Here is a 13,225-nt window from a genome sequence, read left to right as displayed (position 1 = left end):
ATTATATACAGGTGTGATGTTCAGGTGTCCACATACGTTTGGCCATATAATGTAGTTGTGGTTTTATTTGATTTATACCTCAACGCCAGCAGAGGAGCGTGTTTTTTAATTGAAATGAACGACCCTTAAAATTATAAACATCACTGCTTTGCAATATGAACAAAAGAATACGAGGATTTCTTTTATAATTGCACCCAAATGACTCCAAAGTCCCCTCTCCAGAACAACAGATCATGTTCACCCTGAGCATCATCAATCCCACCAACAACAGGCTAATGGGGGCTGGCTCATTTAGCTAACAGAGCTAAATGAGCTCGTCGGTTGCTCTGCTCTTGACGCCAGCTCACATCCATCACACGGAGAAAAAGCTTCATAACAGCTCCGAGACACAATCCCAGTAATGCTACCCATATGTCATCTTTCATTCCCTGCTCATTTAATACATATGTTACCCCTAAGTGGAGTTTGGAAGAATATTGTGGCAGCTAATTGAGTGAATATTTAAATTTGAGAATAAAAACCGGGGATAAATGCAGTTTCTGTATGGAAACACATGCCAGGCAGGATGAGTGAATGTCATCAAGATGGCTCCATTGTTCTTCTTCTTTGTTATGTGGTGACATTGAAACGTGGCAGATTTTTTTCTATCGCTTGTCCTCCCGCAGTCTGTTCGATGAGCCGCTCTTAGGCACTGTTTACTTCCAGCCACATCTAGACCATAATTGCATCTCCAGCAGTGAAAAACACCATTTTGAGTCCTTTGTGTGCATCTGTTTTTTATTCTTCTTTTTTTCTGGAAGGACCTTTTCTGTGCTTTGCAGTTACCTTGTTACCGTGGCAACTAAAGTTCAAGTCCAGTATGAAGCAATATGAATATGAAGCTCTTGCAATATACTAATTTATATAAATAGTTATCACCGCAATAAACCGTATTTAATTGTGTCTTAATTTACATTTAATTTAATATGCTGTTCTTGTACATATCATATTCCATTGAAATGTAAATAGATTTTTGCATTACTTTTTCATTTGTATTTTATTATATATGTTGCTTTGTTGGAGGAGCTCAGGTCAGAAGAATGTCAGTGCCATTTCTAAATGGTAGCTTTGTGCATATGACAAACAAAACCTTTGAATTTGAATTTGAATTTGAAGCACGAGATATTTTTATATTTTTGACGTTTTCCTGCTAATAAATATGGTGGCCGACGACAGCAAACGTGCTTCAACAGCCCAAAACACGATGCACATATAAAACACAAATGTGCCAAAACACATGCAAATGAAGAAACTAACTTACAAAACGTCGAACAACTTCACGAAACATGTGCAGCATTGACTAAAAGCTCTGCATGAACGAAATGCTGCCGATACAAAACATTACATGTCACCTGTTAGACGTTTTTATCGAAAGCGACCGACATACATTCAGTACTGTGGACGATCCCCACAGGAGCACTTTGGGGTGAAGTGTCTCAGGGACACAACGACATGCTGACTGCAGTGGGACTCGAACTTGCTACCCCCTGATTCAAAGTTCAGCGCACTATCTACTGAGCCACCGCCTCCTTACGTTGCATAAAGCTTACAAAATTAAGTAAACAAGGGGACATTAAAAAGCGTCGCACACAGTTGGGACCGGAGCGCTTGATGATTATTAATTATTATTAAAGTTGGCTACTGTTGGCAGAGTTAGTCTGTTTTTATAATTGTAAGTGTTTTGACAGTATATATTGTTTAGCTTTGTTAGCTAGCTAGCTAGCTTACAACAGTTCTGCAATAACATTAGAAGGAATCACATTGTTAAAATAAGCCAACAAACGTAATCTCTTGCTACGTTTCCAACAACAGATCCAGGTGGCAAACTTTATAATCTCCGGATGTCACCAAGCGCTCGGGTCCCAGCTGTGAGCGTCACTTTTTAGCTTCCCCTGGCTTCCTTTGAGTTTTGAGCGTTGGTGAAGATGTTACTTCATTTACATATGTTTTTAGCACATTTGTGTTTCTATATTTACATCGTTTTGCAGTGTTTTGGGCCGTTGAAGCGTGTTCTCCCCGGTCGGCCACCGTATATAAGTACATAAAAGTCCAATATACTTTAACATGTAAGACGTATATATACTGGTTCTGTCACACTCCACTGTACAAAAACCAACAAACAAACTTTTAAATGGGACATTGGTTTGTTGTCACATCACTCATTCTGTGTTGATTTTATCGGCTTATGTTACTCAGACAGGTTTATTAATGAAATGATGAATAATGAATTAGAGCCTCAGTGTTTTATTTCTTTGTATTTGTGTTTCCCACCTTCTAAAAGACTAAAATCGGTTTTGATCAGTCAGTCTTCTCTCTCTCTGTTAACTCCGGTCACTGGAGGCTCTCTGGCTCGTTGGTGTTTTTCTGTTGAAAGGGAGCGACTGAGGAGAGCGTCAGCCTGTGAAGAAGTTGTGTAATGTCTTCAGGTGCTTTGGGAACTGACAGAACAACTGTCATGGGGTTATCTTGGCCGAGGTGTCAGCACACAATACTTCTGTTTGTATTAGATACAGTCAATTAAGTCGATCAGTTCCACCTTTACCCGCTTGATAAACACAGACTTTGAAATCTGCATAATGAGTACTTTTACTTTTGGTACTTTAAGTCCATTTAGATGCCAATACTTTTTATTTTTACTTGAGTAACATCTGGCTTGTACTTGTAACAGAGTATTCCTACACTTTGGTATTTCTAATTTAACTTTGAAGTACAAGTTCTGAGTACTTCTTCCACCTTTACCAGCTTGATAAACACAGACTGTGAAGTTGACCGATATGCATAATGAGTACTTTTGGTACTTTACGTATATTTAATGTAGATGCCAATACTTTTGTACTTTTGAATACAGGACTTTTACTAACAGAGTATTCCTACACTTTGGTATTTCTAATTTAACTTTTAATTACAAGATCTGAGTACTTCTTCCACCTCATCATCATGTGTGTCTTCACCTTTATTAACCCATAGCCCCGCCTCTCTCTCTGCATCATATGACCGCTGAGGTGGGAAGTAGTGGAGTAAAAATACTGCGTTACTGTACTTAAGTACATTTTTCTGGTATCAGTACTTTACTCCTCTACTTATTTTTCTGACGACTTTCTACTTTGACTTCTTACATTTTGAACTCAAATACCTGAACTTTCTACTTCTTACATGTTGAACACAAATACCTGTACTTTCTACTTCTTACATGTTGAACACAAATACCTGTACTTTCTACTTCTAACATGTTGAACTCAAATACCTGTACTTTCTACTTCTTACATGTTGAACTCAAATACCTGTACTTTCTACTTCTTACATGTTGAACACAAATACCTGTACTTTCTACTTCTTACATGTTGAACTCAAATACCTGTACTTTCTACTTCTTACATGTTGAACACAAATACCTGTACTTTCTACTTCTTACATGTTGAACCCAAATACCTGTACTTTCTACTTCTTACATGTTGAACTCAAATACCTGTACTTTCTACTTCTTACATGTTGAACACAAATACCTGTACTTTCTACTTCTTACATGTTGAACTCAAATACCTGTACTTTCTACTTCTTACATGTTGAACACAAATACCTGTACTTTCTACTTCTTACATGTTGAACTCAAATACCTGTACTTTCTACTTCTTACATGTTGAACACAAATACCTGTACTTTCTACTTCTTACATGTTGAACACAAATACCTGTACTTTCTACTTCTTACATGTTGAACTCAAATACCTGTACTTTCTACTTCTTACATGTTGAACCCAAATACCTGTACTTTCTACTTCTCACATTTTCCAAACAGGCTGGTTCCTTTAGTCTGAATGTGTGTTTGGTGGCGTGATCAGTATTATTTAGAGTCATTGCGTGCCTATTGATTTGAACACGATCCGTGTATCCATCATTTCCTGGTCTTCTCTAAAGAAGAGGGACCAATGAAAACGTTGTCATGGTTCCGTTGTTCAGCATGGAAACATTCATTAGCTAACAATGACATTATTGTTCTATTAATATAAAGGGAGGTCAGGTACTCTTTAAAACAGCTGCTAGTTATGGGTACTTTTTGCTGAAGTACATTTCAAAGCCTCTTTACTTTTACTTGACTAAAGAAGTTTAATCAGTACTTCTACTTTCACCAGAGTATTTTTAAACACGAGTATCTGTACTTCTACTTGAGTAAAGGATGTGTCTACTTTCTCCATCTCTGCTGCCACACAGCACAATGCAGGCGGCGCCCTCACTTGTCCCGATGATCTGTCTCCACCCAGGCAATCTGCTGCCACCAGGGAACATGCCACTGCGCATTAGCAGCGGTGTGACGGCATGTGGCGACTCAGTGTGTGAAAGCCCTCCTCAGAACGGCCCCGCGGGAACACTGAGACCCGCAGCCGCTAACAGCTTCTGACTCGCAATTAGCCAGCCAAGTTTATCAGCAGCAATAGCCGCAGGAAGTGAAGCGGCTCTGCGGATAGGCCCGCTGTTCAGTGTGTGTGTGTGTGTGTGTGTGTGTGCGCGTGTGCGTGTGCGTGTGCGTGTGCGTGTGTGTGTGTGTGTGTGTGTGTTCAGTGGAGCAGGGAGTACATGTCAGGCAGATGTTCTCCACTCTGCATACAGCCAGACGTGCTGAGATTAATTAAGGTGGCCGAGGTCGTTGTGTTGAGTTACTCCGGCTTTAACTCACATTGCGTACGAATAATAACATGCACACACACACACACACACACACACACACACACACACACACACACACACACACACACACACACACACACACACACACACACACACACACAGGGTTTGGAGGGGTTACTTTAAAAATGTAGTCCATTACATTAACTAGTTAGATGTGGAAAACAGTAGCATCATTTAAGTATCCTGATTACTTTCCATTACTTTTGGATTACCTCAATATTAAATGCAAATCAATACGAGGGAATATAAAGATCAAAAGGATGTTTTTACTAAGTGTTAAATGTTCATTTTTGATTTGTTCTGTTATAACGCCGTGTGCAGAACGCTTTGGCAATACTATGTTTAAAATGTGGTCATGCCAATTAAGCCCCTTTGTGTTATATTGTATTAGGTATTATCTCCAGTGCATCTACCTATAATATACCTATCCTTATTTCCAAATGTTTTGTAACATCCCCATTTAGGGGGGACCTACCATTTTTAAACAATGCACCGGTAATCCGTTTCTGTAAGGGAACACAGTTACCTGTAATCTGTATCCTGATAATCCTAAATGAAATGTAATCTGTTACTCCCCAAGCACGCACATGAGGTCAAACCCTGCAACGATTGCATTAGCTGAAGCAGAGGGGAAAGACTGTCATCTTAAGAAGTTCATCTAGGAGTGTGGTGGGGGGGGGGGGGGGTCTTATTTTGATGAATCTTCAGCTCTGAGAAAACCGGCCGCCCGACCTCCATTTTCCGCAGATTAGATCCTCTGATTACAATGCCAGCTCCCTCCCACAACCAGATAAATCTCCCAGCCCAAAAGCAAAGCCCTCCAGTTCCAATGCAGTTAATAATTTAGCGTCAGAGGGGGACAAGTATTTATGATAATTCAAATGGAGCTTTCTGACTAGGCGGGGGAAAGCTAAAGAATGGTTTAAAGTAAAAAATGGCTGAGAATTACATTTAGCACTGCCCGTAGATTGAATTCAAACTCACTCGCTCACAAATGATATCACATTACATTTATGTCCTCACCATGAATATGTGTATTAATGTGCCATGTAGGTGTTATGAGCCAAAGCGCATGTGAAATGTCACACTGCTGTCGGCCTTCACATTACATGAATAATGCGTTTTCCTAAAAGCTTTTGTTTGTATTATGCATCTGTGTAATTGTTCATAGATCATTATTCTGAGAGGTGGAGGGTTATGACGTGAGACGCATGCCTAATTCTCACTGTACATGCTTAGCAAACACTGGGTTACTTATCCAGCAGAAGCACTCATTTGGCCGCATAACAGATGCAAATTAGATGAGAGAACAGCCCACAGTCGGTGAGCTCTGTGTACCACAGTGTTTCTCAGCCTGCGGCTTTTTAATTCTGACCAAACACAGCAGCAGCTGATTTTCACTGATTTGTTCCATGTTTCTGGTTAAAGCTATAAAATCAGCTGCTGTAGTGTTTGAATACAAAGCTGCAGTCGGTGGCACACGGCAGGGATTAAATGGTGTGCTTATTATTAACATACAGCCACATTTAAAAGAGAACATTTCAGAATCAGAATACCGGTACCTTTATTAGTCCCACAAAGTGTGCAATGCTGATTGGTTCATATTTGTATGTAGTCTCTCTACTTTAAAGAGTCCTCTCCTGCTGATGTTCAGGTGTATATCAGTATGTAGTGTCTCTACTTTAAAGAGTCCTCTCCTGCTGATGTTCAGGTGTATATCAGTTTGTAGTGTCTCTACTTTAAAGAGTCCTCTCCTGCTGATGTTCAGGTGTATATCAGTATGTAGTGCCTCTACTTTAAAGAGTCCTCTCCTGCTGATGTTCAGGTGTATATCAGTATGTAGTGTCTCTACTTTAAAGAGTCCTCTCCTGCTGATGTTCAGGTGTATATCAGTATGTAGTCTCTCTACTTTAAAGAGTCCTCTCCTGCTGATGTTCAGGTGTATATCAGTATGTAGTGTCTCTACTTTAAAGAGTCCTCTCCTGCTGATGTTCAGGTGTATATCAGTATGTAGTGTCTCTACTTTAAAGAGTCCTCTCCTGCTGATGTTCAGGTATATATCAGTATGTAGTGTCTCTACTTTAAAGAGTCCTCTCCTGCTGATGTTCAGGTGTATATCAGTATGTAGTGTCTCTACTTTAAAGAGTCCTCTCCTGCTGATGTTCAGGTGTATATCAGCATGTAGTGTCTCTACGTTAAAGAGTCCTCTCCTGCTGATGTTCAGGTGTATATCAGTATGTAGTGTCTCTACTTTAAAGAGTCCTCTCCTGCTGATGTTCAGGTGTATATCAGTATGTAGTGTCTCTACTTTAAAGAGTCCTCTCCTGCTGATGTTCAGGTGTATATCAGTATGTAGTGTCCTCTACTTTAAAGAGTCCTCTCCTGCTGATGTTCAGGTGTATATCAGTATGTAGTGTCTCTACTTTAAAGAGTCCTCTCCTGCTGATGTTCAGGTGTATATCAGTATGTAGTGTCTCTACTTTAAAGAGTCCTCTCCTGCTGATGTTCAGGTGTATATCAGTATCTAGTGTCTCTACTTTAAAGAGTCCTCTCCTGCTGATGTTCAGGTGTATATCAGTATGTAGTGTCTCTACTTTAAAGAGTCCTCTCCTGCTGATGTTCAGGTGTATATCAGTATGTAGTGTCTCTACTTTAAAGAGTCCTCTCCTGCTGATGTTCAGGTGTATATCAGTATGTAGTGTCTCTACTTTAAAGAGATATACACCTGAACATCAGCAGGAGAGGACTCTTTTTGTGAACTAACCGATAAGTTGAGTGCTATGGAACTCGTGTTGAGACAAAGACACTCTCCAAACTTGGCAGGTAAAGCAGTGAAACCTTCAATTCCCTTTTAATTTATTTGGGTGAACCACTTCCGTAAGACAAAATGGAAGTATTGGCAGAGATGTTTTAAGTGCCCTGAACTCTCACATCGCATTCAAATATCTGAGCGATCCTCTCTTTATATTTGCTCTGAGCACCACGTCAACCTTGAAATGCTCTTTGATGAATTGTCGTGCTGACAGCTGCAGCCGTGCTGTAATGTATATCGTCTCTCAGCACTCAGAGTCTGTGCCAGCGTCCGTATCATTTCCATATAGATGGTCTCTGACTTCTGACCCTGATCTGCCCTTTAGGTGTCCATGAATTGCGACTATGTGTTCGTCAACGGGAAGGAGACGCGGGGTTCCATGAGCGCCAGGGTGATCTTCAGCTACGAGCACCTGAGCGCGCCGCTGGAGCTGACCGTCTGGGTGCCGAAACTCCCCCTGCAGGTGGAGCTGTCCGACAACAACCTGAGCTTCATCAGAGGCTGGAGGGTCCCCATCCTGCCCGACAGGAGGTGAGGATCAATACAAACTCAGATAGTATAGCATGCATGCAATGTTGCTGAAAGAAATGACAGTTTTTGCAGATTTGGCCATTATTCCTGCACAAATATGTAAAGGAAATTTCAATGAAATTATTGTTTTAAGTGGGAATAAAGTGTGCATTGGAGTTAATGCCGATTTAATTTCCTTTTCCTTAAATGAATGTAAGTATAGCACTATCAGACAGACTTACATTTTCTACCTAATCCGGGATGTAGGAGCCAAAATGCTTATTGTTTGTCATTATCATTATTTGTTGACACCGCACACAGTTGTAATTGGTCACCTTCAGGAAGTATATTCATGGGTGTGGTTTAAGGTATTTAATCCACCTGTTTTTTGGTGCGGAAAGACAGTGAGTGAGCTGGATATTTTTATGTTGATCGTATTGTCCCACTTTATTTATTGTTTGTTTTACTTTTTTCATTAAACCTCGTTGAATTTTAACTAGACTGCTTATTTGGGAACAAGCCAAAGTGCCGAGCCAAGTCTCAGCGACATTATTCATTGGGAATTTTTACGCTACAGCTGGGTTTGGGGGGGTTATTTCCTTGTCTGTAACAAATTAGTTATTGTGCTGTACACACTGTTAAGCCACCTCAGAATGTGTATCAAATCAAATCAAGTTTTATTTATATAGCAAATTTTTTAAAACGATTTTTGGTCGAGCCAAAGTGCTGTACATACAATAATTACCTTACAGTAAGGACACTATACAGCAAATACGTGGTGGCTACATGAAAAATACTTGATTGATGTTTTAATCAAAAAACATTCTAAGAACTGTAAAGGTATAACCCAAATGTTCTATTCATCAGAGCTGGAAAAAAGGCTTTCCTTAACTTTGAACAACCGTAATAACTGTATTTGTATTTTTGAATTTTTGAGATGGTGTAACAACACCTCAAGTCCAAACTAAAAACAAACACGGCAGAAGTTTTGAGTTTAACCCCCGAGTGAGACCAACTTTTAAACTCTGTAGATTTAATTTAATGGCATTTTGAAAGGTAGCATCATCTTTCTTAAATATACCCTGAGCCAGACTGTGTGGATTTGTTCCTCGTCTTATTTCTGGACATAATTACCAGAGCACTCATTATCCAAAGAGCATGAACCCCCGCAGTCTCCAACATCAGAAACTAAAAAGCTGCCGGCCGCCTCTCTGTTTCCCTGAATTATATGTGAAGCTGCTTTTTTTCGTCCAATTAGACGCTCCGGCTCAGGTTCAGCAGGAACGAACACTACAAAATGAGGCTCTCAAGTGAAAATTGATCTATAGGGTGGTGATGTTTGTGTCATCTGAACCAATTTTGTACAACAAGTCCAAGACACAGAAGTAATTTGACTTGTTTGTGCAGAGAAAGGTTGAATCTCGGTTGTGCTTTCAGAAAGATAATGATGTTCCGTGACTAACAAGCAGGGGTGTTTCTCAAAATGAGTCCAGGGTTCATCATTTTTTATTTTTGTACATTTACTTCAACCAGTCAGAATACTGTATTTATCCCTGGGGGAGCATTGGGTTGTTAACAGTTCCTCCGTTTAGAATAAAATCCAATATGTATACACACATAAGAATTTAGAATAAGATTGTGCAAAGACAGATAAGATCAAATATAATATCAGTATGTACATAAACATAAGGAGTTAAATAGAAAGGTGCAAAAAAAAACACAAAATGTAATAAATGTTTCATACAAAATATAAACTATAAAAGTGAATTAAAGGATAAAATAAAATAGAAAAATGATATTTGTTTTATTATTTAATTTGCCCTAAAAGATCAAATCAAATATAAAATAAAAATATTTCTAAAAACGAAATATGTTAAAAAATAAACATTACCTGGAATAACAATATTTATTAAACTGTAATAAGTTGGAAACAATATTACAAATATTTATATTAACAAAGAAATAAATAAAAAATGTTGAATAAAAGAGAACATTTTTATACAAATTAAGTACAATAACATGATTTACATTAATATAAGAAGTTAATGTGCAATTAAGAATACAAAAATGAATATTTATATAAACATACATTTAGAGGGTGAAGTTAAAAAAGTGCAACAAAAAGATCAAATAAATTAATATAGAGCAGTGGTTCTCAACTGGTGGGTCGCGACCCAAAAGTGGATGCATGCAGTCGGCGTTGGACTGGAAGTACCGGAGACCATAAACGGTTTTGAAAACTTCACGTAGTGATCAATAAAACATCTTTGCTGATGTTTTTTCGAGTCTTCTGGCCAATCAGAATCAAGATAGTTGCCGGAAGTCCCGCCGGAGAATAACTTTGCTGTAGAACTATTCTTTATACATCCATGGGTACAACTTCAGATACAAATGAACACGTAATGAAGCATGACCCCGGGTCTGATGATTGACAGGTCACAGAACAACGGGGGCTATCTACCCTTACCCACAATTTAAAGTAAGTCACACAGACTATCTCCTCTTTGCTCTTCTCTCTGTGTGGAGCAGCAAGCTGTCAGAACAAAGTGAAAAACAAACAATGGCATCAAATATTATGAATATGTCGGGTAGCAATAGATTTAGGGAGTATCCCCCCCAGACCCCCCTGCTGGGGTTGGGTTTTCAGCACGTGTTATAAAGTTCAGCTTTGATTCCATCATCTCATTAAACCTTATTTTAAAGCATGCTTTGGTTCTGTGAAGGGATATATGCACTGTACTTCACTTTAACTAATATTGTATGCTGAAAAGCGTATATATTAATGCACGATTTTTTGTTGATTATATTTGAGAGGTTCAAAATGTTGGGTCGCGATTTATTGACAAAGGAGAAAGTGGGTCCTGAGGCCGGACCAGTTGAGAACCACTGATATCGAGCACAAATGCATGAAGCTAATGTAAAAACGTGCACTAACAAAGTTGAACAAATATAAATATGTTAAAATGTATATATTTGCAATAGACGCAGTGTATTACTCGAGATATTAATGCAGAATTACACATTTAGAGTGTTTTAGCTGCTGATTTTAAGAGTCCAGCTTCAACCTATTGACTCGTATTACATGCAGGTATTATTTTAAATGATACCTTTCTCCACACTTATTCACATTCTGTAACGCTCCCCGCTGTAAAGACTCTCGTCCTGCGTGTCAATATTAAACCGTCAAAGCTTCTGTCGATGGACGGAATAAAAAATTCACGAGCTGTTAGAAATATAACACCTTTAGATGTAGGCGGGGAAAAAATTGCACCGGAGGGAGATTAAGGTTTTCGGAGTCGGAGACCCCGATGAAAGATGTGTTTTCAGGTTAGGGGACCCTGCGCTCATTAAAATATCCCAGCATTCCTGTCATGCGTGCAGCGGTAACAAACAGGCCCTCAGCCCTTCGTTTAGGGGATGCTTAATGGGCGCATTAACACTCTGCGGCTGGCTGCTGGAGTACATCGCACCACAACCAAATCCATTCCCACCCCACCTGAATACAAACGGCGTGTTTAAGGAGAAGATATAAGATGTTTCAAATGACCCAGAGTGCTTTGCAAACATCTCGCATAGCGTCATTTCTCAAAAGGGGCTTTAATGTGCTATAGGTGGTGTTTCATTATTTAAAATGCCTCTCGTATGTCCACTTTAGCACCGTTCATTCATTTATTTAGCGTCAAAAAGGCGCAGGATTTTAAATTAGCAGATGAGAAATCATAAAGATGGATAGATAGATTTTGAATAGTGTTTGCCATTTGTCCATACTAACCAGGCCCAGGTGTCCACATAAGGAATAACTCTTCCATAACGATGTTTCTCCGTAATTCGACGCCCTCTGAATATCAATAGTTGGTGATTCCAACGTCGATGTATCGCTGCAAATCTTCCAAACTATTTCCCAGGCATATAACTTGTGTTGTGGCCCCCCCCTTGAAAACAATAATCAAACAGCCCTTGTGAGCTATTTTAGGTTTCTGTGATTGCCACTCAGCCCGGCCCGAGAATTCATTTCACCGCGGGTCGTTTTTTTTGTTCCATGCTGTCATTTGGATTTGCTGAGAGGATGCAATTTCCTTTTACTTTTCCCTGTAGTTCTTTGCAGCATCAGGTAACTGCAGACAAAGGCAGATTCTAGTATTCTCACCGGTGCCACACGCAGACATTTGAAGCTGCTGATACTGGCTAGACCTTTCCAAAAGAACTCACCGTATTCCAGGCGGGGGTGTCGGATATATCTTTGGATGTATGAGATATAGCATTTCGTATTCTTATGTCGCCTGATCCATACTATACTAATATCAGTATCTCAGCACACTGGTATTCACTTGGTGCTATTTCAACATGAAACAATTATTTTAGAGTCGTAACAACCTTTGACTTTTAAGTCTTCTGCTGTTTGGAAAGATGTTTTACTTCACAGGAAATCAATCCCTCCTCATGTGTGCACCTCTTGATTGATTCAGTTGCATTTATTTTATTTTGAAAAGAGCCCAAAATCTAATTGCAGGGTATTCTTCTTGTCAAAGTGTCGATGCTGAGGCACGAATCAACATCAAAATAGTCTGGAAAAGTAATAAATAGCTCACGAAAAACACATAGATTCAACATTTTTACCACATGATGAATGCACATACTGTATGCATGTGTGGTTTTCAGATATTCACACGTATCTTATGCCGATATCACAATTCCAGCCAAGGTAAAATGACACGCTTGTTCTTCAGTCATGTGAACGATATGACGGCTTCATATGGCCTTCATCAGTAGATTTAGTTTGCCAGTTGCCGTCGACATGTAGAAATCCTGTGGTTCTGAAGCCTTAAAGCTGGAATATCAAAGCCTCTTTCATTAAATGTGTCCATTAGGTTTCTACGTTCTGGGGTTTTCCATCCATCTGTCCATTCGCTCTCATTAACGTGATGTTTCGGGAGTTCGTTGAGGGAATTTCTTCAAATTTGGCAGAAACTTCCACTTGATTAGACTTTCATGCCGAAGTTTCTGACCACTTTGACCTCGAACAACATGTTTCTGACCATATGTTCCCAAAAAGGTCTAATGGGATGAAATTACAATATTTCTAGTTTTCGAGGCAGTAATTGCCGTTTGGACATTTCACAAATATCCTACATGTAAGGTCACACAGGAGTTGACCTCGACACACCGAGACGATTTCGGCCGT

The 13,225-nt window shown here is 39.4% G+C and overlaps 1 protein-coding gene across 2 annotated transcripts in view; it reads left to right on the top strand.

Moving 5' to 3' along the window:
* tmem132e (transmembrane protein 132E) overlaps nucleotides 1-13,225 on the top strand; it is a 532,636-nt gene that overhangs the window by 462,418 nt on the left and 56,993 nt on the right. For both annotated transcript variants that reach the window (XM_079649699.1, XM_079649698.1), the window contains exon 6: nucleotides 7,859-8,064. In XM_079649699.1, coding sequence (XP_079505825.1) covers nucleotides 7,859-8,064 — 206 coding nt within the window. The remainder of the gene's footprint in view (nucleotides 1-7,858; nucleotides 8,065-13,225) is intronic.

This window comes from Notothenia rossii (assembly GCF_949606895.1).
Source record: "Notothenia rossii genome assembly, chromosome: 9".
Taxonomy (NCBI): domain Eukaryota; kingdom Metazoa; phylum Chordata; class Actinopteri; order Perciformes; family Nototheniidae; genus Notothenia; species Notothenia rossii.
Note: the sequence above shows the minus strand (reverse complement) of the source record. Positions and strands in the feature narration are given on the sequence as shown.